Genomic DNA, 23,334 nt, shown 5'->3' with positions numbered 1-23,334 from the left:
ATTTAATGTTTTCGGACCGCAGTTGAAAGTTAAACCAGAGCTACTGTAATTCTTAGTTAAGAAAACAGTTTAAAACTAATGTGAAATGTGATTTAAGAAATGTCTTAAGAAGTTGCATTCTTATCTTTTTTTACACACAGGTCTGAGGATATTTGAAAGTTTCCTTGGCAAAGGTTTTTTTCAGAAGGTACCACTCGATAGCAAATGATTTTCCTTTGCTCATTAAGGTGTTTATTCCAGACCCTAGAGTCAGCCTTACCTTTTATTTCACGCGGTAATCAACATGAGACATCCCCCTTGGAGAAGGCGTGGTGACCCAGGGCTTGCTTCCCTCTTCAGCCTAGATTTCCTCCCCTTTCTCCTTATCCTGTTCTTCAAAATACTTTTTTTAAAATTTATAATTAACATTTAGTTCTCAGTAAATCAGTTAAAGATATTAATTGGAAGATGAGTCTCTTTTTAGATGAAATTTTGAAAAATGTATCTTCTCCAAGCAATTCTGTGGTACCCCTGTGTCTCCATAACTTTAATGAAATGTCAAGGGCAATTATGCTCTCTCTGGCAATTAAATAATCTTCAGTGTATGTGACAGCTGCAAGCAATAAGTATTTGAGCTATGTGTGACCAGGTTTTTTTAATTAAGCATGGTACAGCAGTGCCCCCTTATCCATGATTTCGCTTTCTCCCGTCTCAGTTACCTGCAGTCAACCTCGGTCTGAAAATATCTATGTCATTCACCTCACTTAGGCATTGTACCGTCTCACATCATCACAAGAAGAGGGTGAGTGCAGTGGGTGGTATTTTGAGAGAGACCACATTCACATAAACTTTATTACAAAGTGTGTATTGTTAAAATTGTTCTATTTTATTATGAGTTAATGTTGTTAATCTCCTACTGAGCCTAATTTATAAATTAAACTTTACTATAGGTATGTATGTGTCAGAAAAGTCATAGTGTATTCAAAGCTCAGTACTATCCTGGGTTTCTGGCAACTACATCAGGAATCCCCCCTTATTCCCTGTGGATAAGGGGGGTGGCTACTGTATTTATTTTGTGTCACTGTATATCACATTCTAGCAATTCAAGTAAACGTCTCCTTTCCCTGAACTCACCTGCTCATTTGTAGTATCATAAAAATTGTATAGAGTATTGTTCATTGATCAGCAAAATGAAAGGAAAAGAATGCTGACTGTAAAAGAACTCAAGATTTCTTTTCTAAAATAGGAAATTCAGTAAATGCATTGCCCTGTGAGCTGTAGCTAAATAAAACTACTGTCTAAGAGCAAAATTCACATCATGAAATTTCAGACAAAAATAAATAGAGCTTGCGAACATGTACTGATATTTAATTAAAATTGTTCTAGCCTATAAATGGTATAAACCCATTATCTTCTCTTTCCCCTAAAAATAAATCTTTCATTTTGGAACAATCATAAACCACACTTTGGTTCACAGGAATGGAAAACACCTACAATAATTTTGTAAGGCCTGAGTTGTCTTAAGTGCATCGTTCACAGATTGTAGATTACACCTGGTCCAGGAGAGAACAAGTAAAGTTTTCTAAACTTTTTATGTTAATTGTTTTATAAGTTGATATACATAAGCTGATGTTTTTCTCAACTTCTTTCCAGATTTCATTTTGTAAGTCTCCCATAGACTTTCTACTTTGGAGGAGAAAAATAATTCACATTGTCAAAATATCATAAAAACATTTCCATAAATATTCCAACTTGCAGATATAAAATTTTTTATATGAAACTCTTCTCTTTTTTTGCTTTTTCTTTTTTCCCCAGTATTTATAATTTTATTTTTGACATGTAATGGGGGGACTCTGAACTCTAGCACCAAATGTTTACCATCAATCCTGGAATAGATTTAGGAATGTCTACTCATTTTTGTTCATCATAATTGGACTGTTTGTTAATTTAGAATTTAATCTACTTTGGAAAAGCCAAAAGTTATACAAATTCCTAGCCCAGAAGCCATGAGGGGTTGATGGGTCTTTAGTTTTCTTAATATTTTATGGAGTCAGTTTATGCTTCACTACTCTTAACATTAGTGCTGAGGTTTTCTTTACAATACATTATTTTGGGGTGACATTTGTTATGTATTATAGCAGCTGTGTTTTACAATATGAATTAAGTTAGATATAAAGAGGTCCCATTTGATATGTACAAAATTGAGACATAAGGATGCCTGTCAAAAATATTATAAGAGCTCACTTTAAAGTAATGTGCTTCAATCCATGTAATAACTTCTCAGATATGCTAATTTGATGTTGTTTTTGTGACATCATCAGGGGGGAATTTTGACAGCTCTTTTGACGCAGAGAAGGGTGTCGGGACCATTGTCATTGCCAAACCTCTGGATGCAGAGCAGAGATCCATTTATAATATGACTGTGGAAGTCACAGACGGGACAAACATTGCTGTCACTCAGGTAAGACATCAAATTGCTCAATAGTGGGTTTGCTGAAAGGTCTGCTAAAATCAGAGTTGTAAACAATTGAAAAATGCATTGGACATAAGTGAATTAGGTCCATGGATTTCTAGTGAGAGCACAACCTAGAAAAAGGATCCTATCACAGATATTGCATAACTTAGCTGCTTCTTTCCAGAAATCCTGATTATTTGTGGGTGGGAGAGTGAGATGTGTTTGTTCCCTGATCATTTGCTGTAGATCTGCCTCTTTGACAACATCCGCTTTCCTTGAATTTACAAAGAGGAAAACAGCTACATTGTCTGAGTTAACACACTATGATATTCTTCTCTCATTTGTTAGTCACAGTAAGTTAGAGCTAGAGAATACCTAAGGGTCCAACTTCATTTTACAAACTGCGATCAGATGAGTGATATAGCTAAGGTCACAGGCATTAATAAAGACAAGGACTGGGATCTAGGTGCCCAGACTCCCACCTCCCGTGTTAGCCTGGATGTCAATGGGTTGGTGCTCGAGGGACCTAGGGGTTGTTAAAACCACTGAAGCCTGGGTCCACCCACAGAGATCCTACAGGATTCTAACAGGCAGCCAAGGCCAAGGACCACTCCTTCGACTCTGCTACTTGAGAGCTTATGAGAGGGCATGGAATCAAGAGGAGAAAATCTCTAGGTGACACTAACACACTGTTAGCTATCAGTGTGAGGCAGATTTACCCTAAATACAAGAACAGTTTTTGTTGTTGTTTTTTTATTTTAGTATCAGATACCTTAGGCCAGTTATGACAGGATTGGCACACACACACATGTCCTGTAACCTCTCCCACTTCCCTCTCCTGTTCCCATGACCCCGGAAGCCATCCCTATTGATCAAGATCGTTTTCCCCTCTGAGCCCAGATGTCCTCAGAATCCTCCTCAACACAGTCCTTCAGGTAGTGAAGATGCAATGTTTGCCAGCCCTGCAGTAAGCAAGTGTTGACGTGTGTAAAATATGATGTAACCCTTTGTAACTATGTAGTTTTGAAAAGGGGAGAAGAGGAGGAGGGTTTCATGTGCTTGTCTCTGCAGCTGCCTCTTACTTTGAAGAGGTTTCAAAAACATGCTGAGACCCCTTTGACGCTGTTTATAATCATAGAATGCTGGGAATCTTAGGAAACAATAAGGATTATTATAGTGCAACCCTTTTACTTTTCATCTGAATAACCTGAAACCTAGAAAGGAAGTGGCATGCACAGGATAAAGCCTCCCGCATGGGACCTCTCCTGGTCCTTTCCTGGGATGACTATGGGATCCTGTTTGCCTGAGAGGGCCCCATTCACTCCTGTGGCATTGGTATAATTAATAGTATTTCATTAACTCCTAAAATTGCTCCAGTTGGGACAATAAATTACATGGTCACCCTATCTAAATCTGTACAGTTTCCAGGAATTTTCAGCACACCAGGAAAGGACACTGTGGTTGACATCCTACAGGAATCACACCAGCCTAATATAAAATAACCCACTTGCAGTACTGCTAAGTCTTCAGTGCTAATTCACTTTAAATGGGAATTTAAGTCAGACTTTTTAAATTAGCCATGTCTTAGCATAATATCCAACCTCAACTTTCTAGCACCACTGAAAAACACAAGATATATTTGAGTAAAATACAAATAAAGCATGGAACCATATTCATTTCCATACTTTACTCCAGGGTTTTGGAATAATTGAATTAAATGGTAATTCAGTATGCCCAGGATGTTCTAGAGAGATATTAAGTATTTTTAAAATAAGTAAATGAATAGCAGATACTACATATTCAACAGGACCTGTATGGCAGGCATGCTTGATCCAAAGCACAGAACCAATTCATGTAAACCAAAACAATTATCAATGAAACTTGTATTTTAGAATTTTATTAGGACCCAACAAGAAAGCAGTTCACAGCATCCATTTCACAACTACTTCTTTATGCATACCATGTGTTAGGAGCTGCACTAGATGCCTAAGGCCACCGTGATTCAGATTTTAAAACCAGATCACTAATGTGTACCTAGTTTTTAAAAATTAATATGGAATTTATTTCAGACTAATGATTGCCAGGGCAGTTGGGAAGGCGTTAGAGAATTGGGGTAAACTTGGAGCCTCCCCTTGGTAAGGCCAACCTAAGCTAAATTAAGTGGACTAATAAAGGATATCAAGAGCTTTTCTTGTCAAAAGCTTCCAAGTTACTCTGTGAACCCAGGGCCATGACCCCCTCAAGAAATGAGAACTAACAGTTTCCAAAGTACAAACTTGTATGTCATCATTATTACCATCAAAAAGCCATCACTCTGTCTACTGGTCTGTGTTGGGCCTGGAGACCCCACCAGCCTCTGCCCATCAGCCTCCGCTCACATGTGCCACAGCCCCTCTGGCCGTGGTGACAGCAGCTGTTCTCCAAGTCGGTCAAACCCCCCGTGTCAAGGTCACTTTTACAAGAGGGTGTTTGGGGAATGAAAAGCATCCTACATTTCTTTTAGAAACCACTAACGCGTGCTCCAACCCTTACTGTAATGATTCCACCATCAAACAGATACCCTTCACCATATAACTGAATAGATGCCCCGGAGCCCCCAAGCACCTGTTCAGTTTCCCTTTGGGAACTATTCTCTACTTTGTTCATCTGGAATCATAAAACATGGTATGACACACGTTTCAATCAGCCGTAAACAACATGTGGAAGTCTACTTGGCGAATGTCAAATAAATCTGAGCCTCGAGGCTCTCTGTCTGCATGAAAATGCTTCCTTCATCTTCGGTTTTGCCTGTTCTCCCAACTCACAGAATTCTCGTGCCTCAGAGCTACCTTATCTGGTGATGAGTAAACATCCTTTTCCTTACTGAGATTCCCCAGCGTGAGTGCTGACTGTGAAATGGTTCTGTGGAGTTCAAGTTGCAAAGATGCAGATGTACTAAATGGAAGAACAAAGCCTCCCAATATATGCAGAAACCTGGCGAATGGACAAGGGCCTCTGCATAAAATAGTTGTTGATTTTATGAAGGACGTTACTGTACTTTATGTAACACATCAGAGTATTTGACAGCACCTGCTCGGTAGCAGTAAATCCATGTTCTAATCCCAGCTCTTCCACGTAGTAGCTGAATTCCCTCCAGCAGGTGCAGGTCGATAAACTTCTCTGCACTCTAGTCCTTTCATCTATAAAATGGGCAGACTCACACCTGCATCATTAGAATTGCTGTGGTTTGCATGTGTTTACAGATACAAAGTATTAGCATGAGGTCTAAACATAGGAAGTTCTTAATAAATATTAGCTACCTCTGCTAGTATTACTGTCATCACTTAGCCTAGGTGACCATCTGTATCATGGAGACTGCCACCCAGGTGGTTGTGAGACATGAATGAGAGCCTGAGAGCGCTCTGAGGAAGGGGGTGACTCAGTGCTGCACCCCAGGCTTTTCCTGGAGGACTACTCTAGGACACTTGCTGACTTGTCCTGGGATGGAAGTGCAAGATGATCCCTGAAGGTAACCGCAATGCAGATCGAACCAGGCAGAACTTGTCAAGGCCTCGGAGCACACCAGAGGTGCACTCCTGGGTTTTCCTAGTTCCTGAGGCTCCCTCCCAGGATGGCCACTTTGGATGGCTCTTTGACAGTCTTCTCTTTGCCTAAAACCGTCCAACATTGTTGAGTGCTTTCTGTGTTCCAAGAATTACCCCCAAGGTTTTAAAAACCTACTGCTGGTTTCTACATGTATAATGTGATGGGATGGGAACAAATAGTTCATGACTGGCACCAGAAATAGCATCACTCGAGGGTCTAGAGACCAAGAAATGAATAATGTGGAGTGAAGAGATTTAAGACCCGCACTCTGGTTCCAGCTGTGTTCCTTCCTGTAGAGACCTCTGTCCAACTTCTAACCCCTGCTGCCTCCAGCAAACGAATGCAGATCAGCACCCAGATGTGCAAACAAATTAAACTCTCCAAGGTAGTCTGAGAGGTGCTTCAAGCCCATGAACCTATTTATAATAGTTGGTGTGTATGTTCCTTTTTTAAGAGAGTAGATCCTTAGTTTTCATCAGATATCCAAATGCATATGTGGCCCAAAAATATCGGATAAATTAATTCATCATCACTTTTTCATCACTCAGAAACTCCAGTTAAAAGTTTCAACATGCAACCACCCATGCTTCCTAGGAAACTTACATACCTGAGGGGGTTGTTGGTTTTCAAAGCCTCCCTGCTCTGGTGACCAAGCTGGCTGTTTCCGCAGTGTTTCAAATCGCTGTTGGACTAGGTTAAGAAAGAGACTAAGTTTGTCTACTAAAGCCCTGGATAGAAAACAAGAGGTTAACTCTCTTCAAGAAATAAAAAATAGAAATAGCCATGCTATTCTTTTACATTACAGAAGTGTTCCCCGCTTTGATGTTGTAGAAGCCCAGAGATGAGCATGGGTGTCTGGCTGAGAAGGGAGGGATGCAAGCGTTGAGAGGTGGTACAGTCGGTTATAGCAGTGGTCGGCAAACTCATTAGTCAACAGAGCCAAATATCAACAGTACAACGATTGAAGTTTCTTTTGAGAGCCAAATTTTTTTAAACTTAAACTATATAGGTAGGTACACTGTTATTAACTTAATTAGGGCACTCCTAAGGCTTAGGAAGAGCCACACTCAAAGGGCCAAAGAGCCACAAGTGGCTCTCGAGCCGCAGTTCGCCGACCACAGGGTTAGCGGACGGGGAGGAATCACAGGAGCACCAGCTGCTATGAGAGGGGAAGGGGACTATCCAGGTGACAGATCTAAAGATAGAATATCCTGGATTATCCAGGTGGGCCCAGTCTCCTCACACGGGCCCCTCAGCAGATGACTTTCTCCAGCTGAAGTCAGAGGAGATGCAGCAAAAGGGGCAGAGATTCCAACTGTGAGCGCATCTGAAACACCACCACTAGTTTGAGTGTGGAGGCGGCAACATGACAAGGAACATGAACAGCCTTGACGAGCTGAGAGCGGCTTCTGCTGACAGCCAGTAAGGACAAAGGGGGCCTCAGGCCTACAACCTCAAGGAACTGGATGCAGCCAAATTGGAGCTGATTCACCCCCAGAGCTTCCAGAAATGAACACATCCCTGCTTTCAGCTTTGTGAGACGCTAGCCGAGAACCCAGTTGAGCCTTACCATACTCAAACTTCTGATCTACGGAACCAGGCGATGATAAATGAGTGTCGTTTTAAACAGCTCAGTCTGGTAATTTGTTATGTTAGAAATAGGAAACTGTCCACCTAAGAGACATCCAAGCCTGCAGGGAATTTTCAAGCTTATCTGGGCCACACTGTTGACATAGGCCAGGGAGCAAGACCTCAAATGCTCTGAAGAATGGCAGCTGTTTTATACATTAAAATCAAAGAAGATGGAAGGAAGGTGGGTGAAATCCATTGGTGGTAGCTTAAGGAGGCAGGAGAAAGCAAAGCAGGGAGTTCTCTAGGATTGGAGAATGGAATTCTCTAGGAAACGCAGAATGGAAACACATACATGATAGTTAATTAGCAGTTACAGCACACAGAGATGGTGTGCAGGGAACAGGAAGCTAAGAGCGGTCCTATGGTCTGGTGCTCTGGTGCCTGCTGTTGTCCTTTCCAGGGGTCTAGAAAAGAGCGTTACTCTGCCATGTCCAAGGTATGTGATCCTACCTGCATGAGAACAATGGACAGAGCTCACTTTAAAGTAAAGATGGGTCTTTGCTGAGGAAACCACAGGTCTGAGACATGACTACCTGCTGTGACCTGCCCAGTTAGGAATTTGTGATCAAACCAGCCGGTGTGGTTCCTTTTGGTCACTGAGCTTGTCAGACCTGCCATCTGGCTCCCCTGAGCTTGTCCGGCCCCTTTGAATTCACAAACTAGTCCCCTGCTGTCATGCCCATCTTACAGATATGGAAATTAAGGCAAAGCAAGGCTCAGTAACTTGAGTAGAACAGGGCTCAGACACAGGCAGTTGGGTTCCAGAGCCTTATCTCTGAACCACACACTGTGCTGCCTCTCAAAGGCACAACTCAGTTCTAAGGCCGGAAGAGCAACTTACCTGGCCCTGCTAGTTGCCAGGAGGACACTCTTTAAGGTGGCTGCCTTGGGAACATGGCACCCCTTGTGCCCATTAGAATAGAATGTCTCATAGCGAGCCATACATAATACCCCACCCTCCTCACTGCCCTCTCTTCAACCCGCCGAGCTTACGGGCAACAAAGACACGCATTTCCAAAGGTGAGAAATTATGAATTTTAACAACTTTCCTCAAACATCTGCCAGACCAGTCTGAGCTACTGCATCTTCACAGCAAATGTAATCAAATCTAGAGCATGACTCTTTCAAAGGGCCAATGGATGGAAATGCATAGTAATATAAAACTCTTCATAGTTGCATAATAAGACTTAGCAAGTCTCATTCTTAAGTTTCATTTCCCTGTCACCCTATTACCATGACACTCATTTCTCTGGTGAGAAACTGAGGCATAGACTGGTTAGGTGGCCACCCTGGGTATACACAGCTAAAGAGATACAAACCCACTTCTTCCTTCTCAAACTCAGACACACTTCAGGGACTTTCCCCTGCACGCCTATACATACAAAGTATACACTTTAATGCATTAGGGGAAGCATTTGGCATAGCGGAAGGAGCGCTGACCCTGAATCAAGTGATTCAAGTTCAAGTCAGAGCTTAACCAATTCCTGTCTGTGTTACCGCAGAAGGTGGCTCCATCTCAATGAGACTTGGTTCCTTCTGTATAATGGCACTCAGGCTTACATGCCTTATGGGTTGTTGTAAGGATAAAATATTATGAGAAGGGCCTTGAAATTTCGTGATGTGTTGGACACATGCAGGTTTTATTATTACAGCCCCCTTTCGGAATAATACACCTGATAATTATACAGTATTATGTGTGTGTGTGGTTTTTATTGTTACTTATGAAAGACAGCAGAGATAGTCACGCCCAAATAATAATCCAAAAGTTACACTGGTTTGATTCGGGGACTCATGATATGTGTTTTTGTGATTTTAATATACTTTTCTTATTCAAGTCCTGGTTTGATTTATAAAGATATGAAAATCAGCCTGTATGTGTATGCTCCACAGCCAAACGTGAGATTAAAAACCTCTTTCACATAATCTTCAAAATTCTTAATGCCCCCAAAGCCAGTTCACTGAGATGGGCCACCAAGGCTTTCGGCTGAAGAAAGGGTCTGTGTTTACTGGGGCTGGCAGATCTGCAACCTGCATCCCTAAAGTTACCCTTGTCCTCCACAGCCATGGGGATTCCATTCCTCTTCTGTCTGTAAGTGACTTGCTGGGAGTTCCTTACTAGCCTCCTTTCTTTAAAAGCACTCTTTACCTTGAAAATTAGGACTTGGTATTATCCTTTCTCTCCACCCTGCACCTGCTTAAAAGGTGGGTGCTGGAGGGAAGGATAGAAAGAAACCACTTTTGCCAAAGCTGCTCCATGATTCCCCAGATCAAGGGACTCCCAAGGAACACTGCCCTCATCGAAGGTGTTCATTCATGTCTTGTAGTGCCGTGGCACGCATAGCAGGGAAAAGGGCAGTGGCCCAAAACTTCCTTGTATACTTAAGTTAGGAAAATGTTGGGACAAGTGCAATTATATAGAGAAAAAAATAAGGCAGCAAGCCAACTCTAATGTGGGACTTTCTGTTAAAAATATAATAATAATGGCAAAATGTCACTGGCTCTAGTAGGTCTGTGCCTGACAACTTATACATAAATCAGTTTTTGAAAACGAATTCCAATATTAAGGGCAGCAGAGAATTTTCTAGTTAGAATAACCCTATGATTGACGTTCCTAAAGAGAGAGCTGTCATGTCAGTTATCTATTTCGGAAATTAGGAGTTCTGTATAGCAAGGTCCATGATATTTGCACCCATATTTGTTCAGATGTGTTTCACAATTAATGTGTGTGGAGTTTAAGTGCACATGGAATTGGATGATGGGATGCATGGTATGAATTCACAATGTGGCTCCATAAGACCCAGGTTCAAGTCTGGCCCTGCCATTGTCACCGTGGGCACATTCCTCAAATTCTCTGGTTCTCACAACGCTGGTAAACTAGAGATAACAAAGATTAAGAAACAAAGATGATACGGGTTTGTACACTGCAAAACAAACTCAAAACTGACATGATTTTTATGTTTATACATTCTAAATACAAGGAGGCATGACCCTTGAAATCACAACGGTAGAATGTTTTAAATATGGTTTTAAAATACCAACAGAGGCAGAACAGAATTTCAGTCATTTAGCACTTAATTGGTTCTAGTAAAAGGCAGGCTTTTCCCTGCAGCTCACCCCATGGGCTTCCCACCATGAGCTTTTGTAAAGCCGGGCTTGGCATTCACCCAGGCTTAGTTGAGAGGAGCCTGCGAAGCCCAGACTGTTTGCGGTGGGCAGCATGGAAACCAGCCCTGAAGAGACTTCCTACATTCAGGTCTCCTCCTGCTTTGAGTCCATTGTCCTTCCTTAGGCCTTTCAATGACCATTTTGAACACAGCATCTTTGAGAGTTACTTTGCTTTGTTTGTTAGTCCAGGAGCTCACAAATGGCCCCAACTGTGGGAAATAAAAAGCAAATGAGGAAAAGGAAGTCTTTTTACAGAGAAACACTTGTTCTGACTGTAGATTAGGCTCAGGACAAAGCAAGCAGAAAGAGGCCAGCTTTTCAAGAGCACATCAACTTTGGAACTTCCTGAAGGTCAGGGCAGGCTTGCTGCTGCAAAGGCTTCTGTACCCCATTGCTGCAACTGCTTCTGTGAACACAAATATTTTAGCATCTTGACTAAGTTAACTTGAACTTTTTAAAGGAAAGAATTGACACTCAGAGAATGTAGTAGACTTTCCAAGTACAGTGGGGATGAAACAACACCCAGAACTCCACAGGCACACTTCTCACTCCTTTTTCTGCCTTAAACCACCGGCAAAGCTTGTGCCCACGTCAGGGTCACTCCCATGGGCAGGTGGTCCTGGCACAGACGTGAGAGCCAGGACCTACTTCTCTCACTCAAAAAAAGCACGTCTGGCCCTAACCGGTTTGGCTCAGTGGATAGAGCGTCGGCCTGCGGACTGAAAGGTCCCAGGTTCGATTCTGGTCAAGGGCACGTACCTTGGTTGCGGGCACATCCCCAGAAGGAGGTGTGCAGGAGGCAGATGATCGATGTTTCTCTCTCATTGATGTTTCTAACTCTATCCTTCTCCTTTCCTCTCTGTAAAAAATCAATAAAATATATTTTTTTAAAAAAGCACGTCTGGGCCAACGTGCAGATAGGAGGCTAACCATGGTCTGACTAAATTTATGTTTAAAAGTAAACAGTTTTCTGGAATGCATCCAAATGCCTGCCTATATTTAATGGTGATCACGAAAGACATGCCCATTAGTCAGGAATACAACAAGAATGTCACTATTTCCACTGCTGTCTAAGTAGTGCTGTAAGTAGTAGTCAATGCAAGTTGCATTATAGGGATTATAAAGAAAAAGGTAAAATGATACCTATTGCATGTAGCATAATTATGTATCAGAAAAGCTCAAAAGAGTGAATGGAAAAACTACTGGAAGTGATAAGAAAACTTAGTAAAGTGGCAAGTTATAAATTTAAGTTACAAAACTCAATAGCCTACATATATAGCAAAAAAAAAATAGTAAAAAGATAGTGTAATGGAAAAGAAGACAATTTAAGATAGCACATGAATGAATTCTAAAAAATGTTCAAAACCTATTTGAGAAAAATTAAAACCGCTCTGAAAAACAAAACAGTAGTTTGAGCAAATGAAAAAAGACAAGCTATGTTTTGGGGTAGGAAGACTCCATCCTAAAGAAACCATTTCTCTCTCAGCATAACCCCAATTTAAAATGCTTCAAGTTCTGTCAGGTGCTATACAGGTGGATTATCAAGTTCATTTGGAAGAATAGCCAGGAAAACCCTGAAAAAGAACAAAGGGAGGACCTAGCTTTTCCAAATAATTAAAATGTGCTGAAAAGCTTCTGTAATTAAAACATTTGATAGCGATGCTTGAAAAGACTGGTAAACCAATGCAACTAAATAGAAAAGCCTGACATGCACCATTTGCATGTATAAACTTAGTATACAATAAAGTGGTTTCTTAAATTTCTGGGAAAGTGTTGATCTAAAAAGTGGCATTGAAATAAATGGAGAGCCATGTGGGGAGAAAAATAAAACTGGATCCATTCCTCACATAATATACCAGGAAAAATTCCAAATGGATTAGAGATGGAAATGTAAGTAAAGGAAACATGTAAACGTTATTTATGAAAAATGAGTATGTTCACTATAGCCTAGAAATGTAGAAAATGTTCTAAACTATGGCTTAAGGTCCAGAAACAACAAGGGAAAAGATTGATGTATTCAATTACGTGACCATAAAAGTAAAAAAATAAAAACTTTGCATAGCAAAACATCTCCATGAGCAAAATAAAGATAAATGACAAAATTGAAAACATTTGCCATTTATATCATTATATTTTCCAAAAATAAAGGGAAAGCCCATTTCACTCATAAAAGAATGATTTGATATAGTTTTAACAGAAAAAGAAATGGAGCAGTGAAAAAGAAGGAAGTGTTACCATTTGCAACAGCATGGATGGACCTGGAGAGTATTATGCTAAGCGAAATAAGCCAGTCAGAGAAAGACAAGTATCCATGATCTCATTCATATATAGAATCTTATGAACAAAATAAACTGATGAACAAAATAGATCCAGAGACATAGGACCATGGAACAGATAGGAATTTCAGAGGAAAGGCAGAAGTGGGGGGAATGGTGGAGAGATTAACAGGGTAACTTATATGCATACTAGAGGCCTGGTGCATAAATTTGTGTACCAGTGGGGTCACTCAGCCTGGCCTGTGGGATCAGGCTGAAATCAGCTCTCCAACATCCCTCTAGGGATCCTGGATTGCAAGAGGGTGCAGGCCAGGCTGAAGGACCCCACTGGTGCACGATCGGAGGCCAGGGAGGGACCACGGTAGGGCTCCAGGGCATGTTCAGTCCTGATCCGCCAGATCCCAGCAGCAAGCTAACCTACCGGTTGGAGCGTCTGCCCCCTGGTGATCAGTGCACATCATAGTGACTGTTCGACCGGTCGACTGTCTTCCCCCTGGTGGTCAGTGCACATCATAGCAAGCAGTTGAGTGGCCTTAGCATATCATTAGCGTATTATGCTTTGATTGGTTGAAAAGATGACTGGACACTTAGCATACTAGGCTTTTATTATATAGGATATGCATAGCCCAGGGGTGGGCAAACTTTTTGACTCGAGGGCCACAGTGGGTTCTTAAACTGGACCGGAGGGCCGGAACAAAAGCATGGATGGAGTGTTTGTGTGAACTAATATAAATTCAAAGTAAACATCATTACATAAAAGGGTACGGTCTTTTTTTTTTTTTTTTAGTTTTATTCATTTCAAACGGGCCGGATCCAGCCCGGAGACCGTAGTTTGCCCACGGCTGGCATAGCCCATGGACATAGGCGATAGTGTGGAAAAGGCTTGGTAGGAGTGGGTGTGGGGTGGAGGGGGTCAGTGGAAAAAAAACCAAAGGGGATTTCTGTAATACTTTCAATAATAAAGATAAATTTAAATAAATGAATAGAAAAAAACACACCAGAAAACAAAATGCAAATGACTATTAAACATATGAAGAGGAAAATATGCTCAACCCTATTCATAATAAGAGAAAAGAAAATGAAAACTGTATTAAAATGCCATTTCTCAACTATCAGTTTAGCAGAAACTCTAAGTTTTACTGCTTAGGTACTCTGTTGGCAAGGTTGTGGGAAGACAGTCACTCTCATACACCGGGTAGGGCAAAAGTAGGTATACAGTTGTTTGTTTGGAGAATGATACAATAATTGATAAATAATAATAGAATAAAGTCTGGGTTTTATGTACTCACAACTGTAAACCTACTTTTGCCCCACTCTTTGTTGCTCTGGGAATGCCGAACGATAAAACTTTTGGGTCAGGAAATATGGAATTATCAACCAAAATTGAGCACTTCTCCTTTGATCCAGTAATCCCAATCTAGGGTCCCAAACGTATGCTAGCAAAAATATGAAAAAGCATGGGTACAAGGCTCTTCATTATACACCCTAAGACAGTGGTTCTCAACCTTCTGGCCCTTTAAATGTAGTTCCTCATGTTGTGACCCAACCATAAAATTATTTTCGTTGCTACTTCATAACTGTAATGTTGCTACTGTTATGAATCGTTATGTAAATATCTGATATGCAGGATGGTCTTAGGCGACCCCTGTGAAAGGGTTGTTCGAGCGCCAAAGGGGTCGCGACCCACAGGCTGAGAACCACTGCCCTAAGAGCAAAAGTAGGAAACATTTTAAATGAACATCAGTAGAGGATTGATTGAATTAACTATGATTTATCTACCCATTGGAAGAATATTTCTAAACTGCTGTGGACTGACCTTCAGGATATAATGAAGTGACATGTTGACATTTTGGGTAAGATAGTTCTTTATTGTGGGGGACTGTCCTCTGCATTATAGAATGCTTAGCACATAGAGAAGAACTAATCTAAGTGATTTTATTTTATTTTATTTCATTTCATTTTATTATTGATTTTTTACAGAGAGGAAAGGAGAGGGATAGAGAGTTAGAAACATCGATGAGAGAGAATCATCTATCAGCTGCCTCCTGCACACTCCCTAGTGGGTATGTGCCCGCAACCAAAGTACATGCCCTTGACTGGAATCGAACCTGGGACCCTTGAGTCCGCAGGCCGACGCTGTATCCACTGAGCCAAACCGGTTAGGGCATCTAAGTGATTTTAAAGGTATTAATTTGACTGTACATCCCAGCAGGATAAATCCCGAGGACAAAAATAACTACAAAATAATACTAAATTGTTTTTGAATGTCCATAATTGTAATGTAATTATAATAACAATGTTGGCATTGTTATGCTTAGGCTTTGTTCTTGTGTTTCAAATAAAACAATGAGTAATTATGATGATGTCATTGGCATGAGAAATTTCAGCATGGCAAAACGGAGATACAAATATTAAAAAAATAAAATTAAGTAAAAACCGAGATGCCCTCATTTTAAATTGTAGGTATCAATATCAACTCATGAAAAAATTATTAGAAACAAAGAACTTTTGCTCTGGCCAGTGTTCCCAGTGGTTAGAGTGCCAGCAGCACACCAAAAAGTCGTGGGTTCATTCCAGTGAAGGGAACCTACGTGGGCTACAGGTTCCATCCTTAACCCCAGTTGGACTGCAGGCTGGTGGCAACCGATCAGTGTATCTCTCTCACATCCATGTTTCTCTCTCCCCACCCCTTCCTTCCCCCTTCCATTCTCTCTAAAAATCAATGGAAAAAATATCCTCGGGTTAGGATTAACAAGGAAACAATACACTTTGCTGATTATGTCCACTGAATAAAAGCTAGACACAGTAGTAGGAATGAACATCCCTAGTACCACATCATCATCTCTAAATGCCACTTCTAACTAAAAAGTAACCAACACTTTTTGAAGAAATGGATAATTCAGGACTGGGGTTAGAAAAAATACTTGGAAACAAATATCGGTAGAAATTATTGTAAAGCAAGTAAGCTATCAAAGACTACAGTAGTTGTGTCAAAATATAATAAGAGCCCATTTGAAGAGGCTCTCACTGACCAAGGAAGGGCCATTTGTGCATCAGTAACTTTAATGGACAGAAACATATCAGATGTGATTAAATTCAGGAGTTCATAACGTTGCTTGAAAAAAAATACTTCATTGATCACTTTGGGAGGAGCTGAAGAACCAGCTCATTATTTTTGAAATGATAAATAGAGAAAAAGAAGTATTCATGCTGCTGTTCCTACAGGAAGCGTACATCAGAGTAACCAAAGAGTTCTTTTTAGAGCTCCTCCAGCTAATAAGTGAGAAAGAAATTGTAGAATTAAAAACATTACCATTTTGCATTTTTAATGAGTTAATGTTATGTATACAATGATCATCAATGGCTGTTAATATCACATAACCAGAGGGAGAACCAGGTATTATGTGTCTCCGAATGGAAGTGCACTGTATCACTCATGAAGTATTTTTGTCAAAGAAAAAGGAGGAGGAGGAAATTAAACTTGAATCTATCAAGTCTCCTATATCAAACTACCAATGTATAAGTAATACAGAGGACAGTAGGACCTGTAGAAAAAAACACAGGGATGGAATGAGTGAAATTCAGACTGCGGGAACCATAAAGATAAAATGGCTCAGTTTGTTCACTGCCAATGATAACGACATAAAAATTGCAAGGAAATAAAGGGAAAATCTATAAATCAAAAGACATCAAGCGAATGCAATGTTTGGATCTTATTTGCATAGCCTGATTAAAAGAAACTATGAAATATATATACATATATGTGTATAATACAAATGTACATAGCATTTTCAAAAGCAATTATAGAGAGATGAACCCCAACTGAATATTTAATAACAATATGGAATTAGTTCTCTCTGTGTAGATGCAATAATGGTATTGTGTGCATTTAAGAGTCCCTGTCATGTAGAGACACACACTGAAATTACATGATGGCTGGGATTTGCTTCAAAATAATTTGGGGGAGCAGGTGGGTATGAAACAAGTTTAAGCCGTGAATTCCTTATTATCAAAGCTGAGCAATGAATACATGAAGGTTCATTAAGCTATGACTTTTATATCTGCCTGAACATTTTTATAACAAAATGATTTATAAAGGAACACAAGTTAGGAACTTCGTATTTCACTACCGTATTCTTTACTCAACACGCCCCTTCCGAAAGAACCGCCATGTGTGGGCACTGCAGTTAAGAAGCTCTGCTTGCTCTGAGAAGGCCACCCCTGTGTCCACTCCTCCATCCTCAGCCTCTTCTGTCCCTGTCCCCGTTCTATCCCTGTCTCCACATTTAAATCTACTATGAGGAGCATATAACAAGAACTTAAGATAATAGGAATGGCCCTGGCTGGTTTGGCTCGATGGATAGAGCATTGGCCTGCAGATAGAAGGGTCCCAGGTTTGATGCTGGTTAAGGGCACATGCCTGTGTTGCAGGCTTAGCCCCCAGTAGGGGGCATGCAGGAGGCAGCTGATTGATGATTCTCTCATCATTGATGTTTCTATCTCTCTCCCTCTCCCTTCTTCTCTGAAGTTATATATATAAAATACATGAGATGGCTTTAAAAAAGAGAGATAATAGCCCTAACCGGTTTTGCTCAGTGGATAGAGCATTGGCCTGTGGACTGAAGGGTCCCAGGTTCGATTCTGGTCAAGGGCATGTACCTTAGTTGCAAGCACATCCCCAGTAGGGGGCGTGCAGGAGGTAGCCGATCAGTGATTCTCTCTCATCATTGATGTTTCTATCTCTCTCTCCCTTCCTCTCTGAAATAAAAAAATATACTTTTTTTTTTTAAAGGTACACAAGATGGCTTTAATAAAAAAAAAGATAATAGAAACAAAACACACTGAGGTCACCTTGTGGTCTCTCACATGGTGCCTCAAGTGACCCTGTGGAGTTGTCACCCCTGGGGGCCAGCTTAGCTGTTCAGTTAATAGTGAGAGTATTGATCAGCTGTAGTGTACGTCCCTGCCACTGTGAACTCCTGGTTTACTGTCAGCCTCTAATTACAGAGTATTTTCATACAAGAACTTCCTACACATTGAGATAGCTCCTCCAAGCTGGGATCCAAGGACCGGGCAGGAGGAAAGAGGGCGTTGGCATTAGTCCTCAGTCTTGTCTTCTTTTAACTATAGGTATTTATCAAAGTGCTGGATAATAACGATAACGGCCCGGAATTCTCTCAGCCGAGTTACGATGTGACCATTTCCGAGGACGTGCTCCCCGACACAGAGATACTGCAGATCGAGGCCACAGACCGAGACGAGAAGCACAAGCTGAGCTACACGGTGCACAGCAGCATCGACGCCGCCAGCATGAGAAAATTCCGGATGGACCCCAGCACCGGCGTGCTCTACACGGCGGAGCGGCTGGACCACGAGGCCCAGGACAAGCACATCCTCAACGTCATGGTAGGCCCAAACGCTTAATTGCTCTCCTGGCAGGATCACTGACCCCTCGAGGCACACACCTTAGTCCCCAGACCTACAAGGCCCATCTGTTTTGTAAGCAGTGGGAAACCTGGTCTCTTCACAGCAGGGCTGCCTTCATTTTCACCTTTTTATTTCAGTGAGGAATTACTATTGTTAGGCAGCGACTCCATATTTTTGCCAAACTGAAACTTGAGATGAATTCTACAGACAGGGGCTGCTCGGTAAATGCTGCCGACAGACTGACTTGAGAGGGAGGAACAGGCCGTGTTTCCATAAATCTCCCAGTGTACATAGTATTGGTTCGCATCCAGAAGATTCTGTGGAAACGTTTAAAGAAAGTTCCTTGAGAAGTTAATCACAATGGTAATCCTTTACTGAACCTATGCCGTGCTCGGGCCTTGGAAGCATTTAGAGAATTCGTTTATTACCGTTGCTCCGGCATTGACCTTGTACCAGTGCACAAAAGAGAACTCACACACACTGACGCCTGCAGAGAGCCTTAAACATGCATGTGGGTTCATGGGGCCTCCAAGTTATGTAGACGTTGCTTTCATTTTAAAGTGGAGTTTGCCTAGTTCCCGTAATTGGGAGGTAGAGATTAACAAGAAGCCTCCTTGGTTCGTTTATGGCCTAAAATCTGTCCCTATAACCACCCAAGAACCCTAGGGGCAATTGCACAGCCTCTGCCTTCAGAGCCCTCCTGGGTTCCTTAAGACCAGGAGGGATAACAGGGGCTTAATCTCCTGTACTGCTGGGCTTTAAAACACGCCAAGAGACTACCAGTTCCCAAGCAGCTGGAATTCATGTTCTTCAAAGTGCTACTCCTCCTTCCCAAGTCCAGAAACCTGTCCGGACCAGAGGAAACCGGAGTGCCGTGCCCTCGGCGATGGTTTCCAGCTGAGACCCCAGGGAACAGAAGAGAGACTCAGAATCATCAAACCCATCACTCTGACCACCATTCATTCATTCATTAGATGTTTCTCCAGCACCTAGTATGTACCAAACACTGTCCTAGGCACCAAAGATATAAAACAGACAAAGTCCCAGCACCCTTGGGCATTCATGTGGAACAGACCTGGATTTCAGTAATCCCCAAATACAGAGTCCAGCTTGGTCCTTGGGTGTGACAGCCAGTCTACAGACAGGGAAATTCAGTGCTCTCACCAGGTTGCTTTTACAGGTATTTCTTTAGAGGCAGGAACCGTAGGCAGGTAACTAACTTCATTCTCATGATTCTTCAAGTCATTTCTCTTCATTCTTTCCTTAACAAACTCAAACTTCAGTTTGGTGACCCTGTGCCACTGTCATTTACGTAGTTGAATATTTAGCGCAAACAAGTCTTTTATGCTGCCTTTCTCCATGGCAAGCATTTTAGTCAGTTTGCTCATTCCTTCTAGGTATTATTTCTGAAAACCCCCTTTCCCCTTTGATGGCTCTTCTCAGTACATTTTCTAATTTTTTTCACATCTTTCAAATTATGGTGCCTGAAATTGAACAAACGGAAAGGACACATTTGATCATTGCTACATAAAATTGCTTCAGAATCATGTGGTTAAAGAGTTGTTTATTTGCAAGCTTTTGCCATATGCAAAAGAGGGGAAACTTGAAAGCAGTCAGGCAGGTTCCTTGGTGAAGTGAAAATGGGGTCTCACATTTTAGAAGTTAAGATTCAGCTCATCTTCCCAGTGAACAGGGTTCTCTCCCAGTACCGGGCTTCTGTCTACGTTTGTTCTTTGTGCCTGAGATATGTGCCCACAACCATCAACACCATTTTACCACTTGTACTTATTTCTGTCACCTCTTCCAAAAAGCAGAATAGAAAGTGAAGTGCTTCTCACTAGTCCCTTCCTGGCACTTTCCACTGGGCCGTAGAGCTGTTTGTTGACTAGTTTGCATTCCCCCGTCAACTCTAAAGTTCTTGAGGTCAGGGACTGCATCTAATTCACCATTGAACCACCAGAGTCCATTCTGGAGCTTAACAGATAATAGGTGGCAATAAGTGTTCGATGAATGAATGAGTGAATGAATGAGTGAATGAATGAATGAATGAATGAATGAATGAATGAATGAATGACAATGCCTACATTACATTCATTGATTCCACTTTTTAGCTTCCTCTTTAGGAGAGCCTCCATCCACCATTCGATTAGCAGCTATTTGCACAAGTGAGAGGTGGTGGCTGTGTGAGGGGGACCAGAAGAAACTGCTGTGTTTGTCATATCCAGTATCAGTTCCGTAAACACAGACTGGACACAGACCTAACATCAGGCATAGCACCAAGTAATAAAGAGGATGTGGTCCCTGCTCTCAGTTGATTATCTGACTTGATAATACTGCCATTTGTTGAGCACCTATTATGTGCCTGGGACTGGGTCAAGCACTCTGTGTACATTATGTCATTTTGTTTTCACTACAGACATCGCCCTGTGAGTTCTTTGCAACTTAAGATTCTAGTCCTACTGCTTCTTGTTATTTTGCCTAAAGGTCAGAGATCAGGAGTTTCCTTATCGAAGAAACTTGGCCCGAGTCATTGTGAATGTGGAAGATGCTAATGATCACAGTCCTTATTTTACCAACCCGCTGTATGAAGCATCTGTGTTTGAATCGGCTGCTCTGGGATCAGCTGTTCTGCAAGTGACGGCTCTGGACAAAGACAAAGGGGAAAATGCAGAACTCATATATACCATAGAAGCAGGTGAGAGCTGTTGCACTGATTGCAGCATAACGCATGGCACCGGACCCTCTAGTATTTATCACCTTGTCACACTCACGTGGTTACTGCTGGAACATCTCCAACTGCTTTTTTTTTTTTTTGGCCAAGCAACTGCCCCATTTGCATGATGGTGGTGTATAAAGTTCTTGGCATTTCAGTCATATGTTTTCCATCATTGACAGCAAGGAAAGAGTTCCCTTTTATTAGGTTCAATCTCAGATTTTTCTGGGATGGAAAAGAGAGAAGAAATGTGTAGTAAACTCGGTGTCTTTTACTTATGGGTCAACAAGTCATGGTCACAGACTGAAAAAGACCAAAGCCTCGCATCATCTGAGGGCTGCCCGGCAGCTCTGTGAATGAACCTCACATGTCTTTGTTTACTTGTCAGTGGGTGGGCTGTGGGCTTCAGAGATTCCTATGCCCCCACCCTTGACACAAATTCGCTTCATTGGAAGTGATCTGAGTAGCAGAGTAGTTGGTAGGTACTAAACTGCCTGCTTAACCCAACAGATAAATAAATACAGACTCATCCGGCTGGCATAGCTCAGTGCTTGAGCATCGACCTATGACTAGGCGGTCGCTGTTCAATTCTCGGTCTATCCCCAGATTTGCGGATTGTGGTTCTATCCCCAGTAGGGGGTGTGCAGGAGGCAGCTGGTCAATGATTCTCTCACATCACTGGTGTTTCTATCTCTCTCTCCTCTCCCTTCCTCTCTGAAATCTATAACATATATATTATATATATATTATATATACATATATATATATACCTGTGTGTGTGTATATATAACATATATATAGAGAGAGAGATTAAAAAATAAATAAATACAGACTCTTGTTAAATTAGAAATTTTTTAAAAATTGATTTTAGCATCTATAAGCAGGACCATAGTTCGAGGATAGAACACTAAAAAACATTAATGACAGAAGACATAAATCTCCAATCAAAGGATAGGACTGTGAACCTAAAAATTACAAATATCCTTTATCTACTCTATTTTCCCTTTTCCTCTCCTTCTTCTTTGGAATATTCAGGCCACATATTTCCAAAATGTTCTGCAACATTATGTCTGTCACACATCGTGCCAGACGCTGTCTCCTCTCCTGCCAGCACTGCAAAGCTTTCCCTTGATGTAAATAGGGAGCATTTTTGTGATTGGTGGAAACAAAAATATGAATGCTAAAATGACAGTTTTGGACTAAAAACTAGTAGAAAATGAAAAGCCAACAACCTTATTTAAAAAACCCTGCGATCTAAAATTATTCCCTGCATTAGGCATCCACATTTTTCATAAATCAGTGCTAAACTCTATACAAAAAAATAAAATAATAAAGTAAAATAAAATATGTTGGTTCATAACAGCCAGGTACCCCCAGTGAATTCACACATTTCTTTTCTAGATTAATAATTTTTAAGATGGTATTTTATATCTCTTAGTTTATTCATTCTTATTCTTTTTTCCTACAAATAATATATAAACTTCTTTTTAGAAAAGCAATTTTTCAGTAACATCCTAGAAAATGTCACCTAATCCAATAACTCTTTATATTCTTTCTACAGTTTTCCCCTAACATATATTTTCCCCATATTCGTTCATGCATATCCATTGTTTCATGTCACTGAAATCATTTAGGTATAGGGTTGTATGTCTACTTTCCTTACTTGACTTTGTCTAAGCATTTGTCTGAGTGCCTACTTGTTGTTTATATTTGTCAGGAAGGCTACTATTATACTCCTCTCAGATAGCCAGATCATTTGTAAACCAAATTGGATGTTCTTGAAGAGTAATTTAAAAGGAAATTACCATCCAGCTGAAAGGACTGTCTCCCTTACCTTTTAACCTCCACAGAGGACAGCCTGGTGCTGTGCATAGAGAAAGAACTTGGTCATTTCTTTCACAGTTGACTAAAACTAGAGAGAACAGTTATTTCCTTAAAACACCTTTTATATAGAACACTTGAATTTCCAGAAACCCACAGGAATGATTGGTAACTCAAAAAGCAGCTTTTGACTCTATGTGTACAATGCTAATGGGAATTACAGTGGATACAGTCAATCTCAGGTGGTCGCTGGGCCCCTTTGTGGACAGACAGATAGACCC

General features: G+C 41.1%; 1 protein-coding gene across 2 annotated transcripts in view; it reads left to right on the top strand.

The window, feature by feature from the left end:
* Positions 1-23,334, top strand: part of FAT3 (FAT atypical cadherin 3) — a 520,751-nt gene that overhangs the window by 400,147 nt on the left and 97,270 nt on the right. For both annotated transcript variants that reach the window (XM_036324714.1, XM_036324713.1), the window contains exons 6-8: positions 2,301-2,440; positions 18,223-18,498; positions 21,004-21,214. In XM_036324714.1, the coding sequence (XP_036180607.1) occupies positions 2,301-2,440; positions 18,223-18,498; positions 21,004-21,214 (627 nt within the window). The remainder of the gene's footprint in view (positions 1-2,300; positions 2,441-18,222; positions 18,499-21,003; positions 21,215-23,334) is intronic.

The sequence above is a fragment of the Myotis myotis genome, unplaced genomic scaffold (assembly GCF_014108235.1).
Source record: "Myotis myotis isolate mMyoMyo1 unplaced genomic scaffold, mMyoMyo1.p scaffold_m19_p_10, whole genome shotgun sequence".
Classification (NCBI taxonomy): domain Eukaryota; kingdom Metazoa; phylum Chordata; class Mammalia; order Chiroptera; family Vespertilionidae; genus Myotis; species Myotis myotis.
This window is presented reverse-complemented; position numbering and strand designations above follow the sequence as displayed.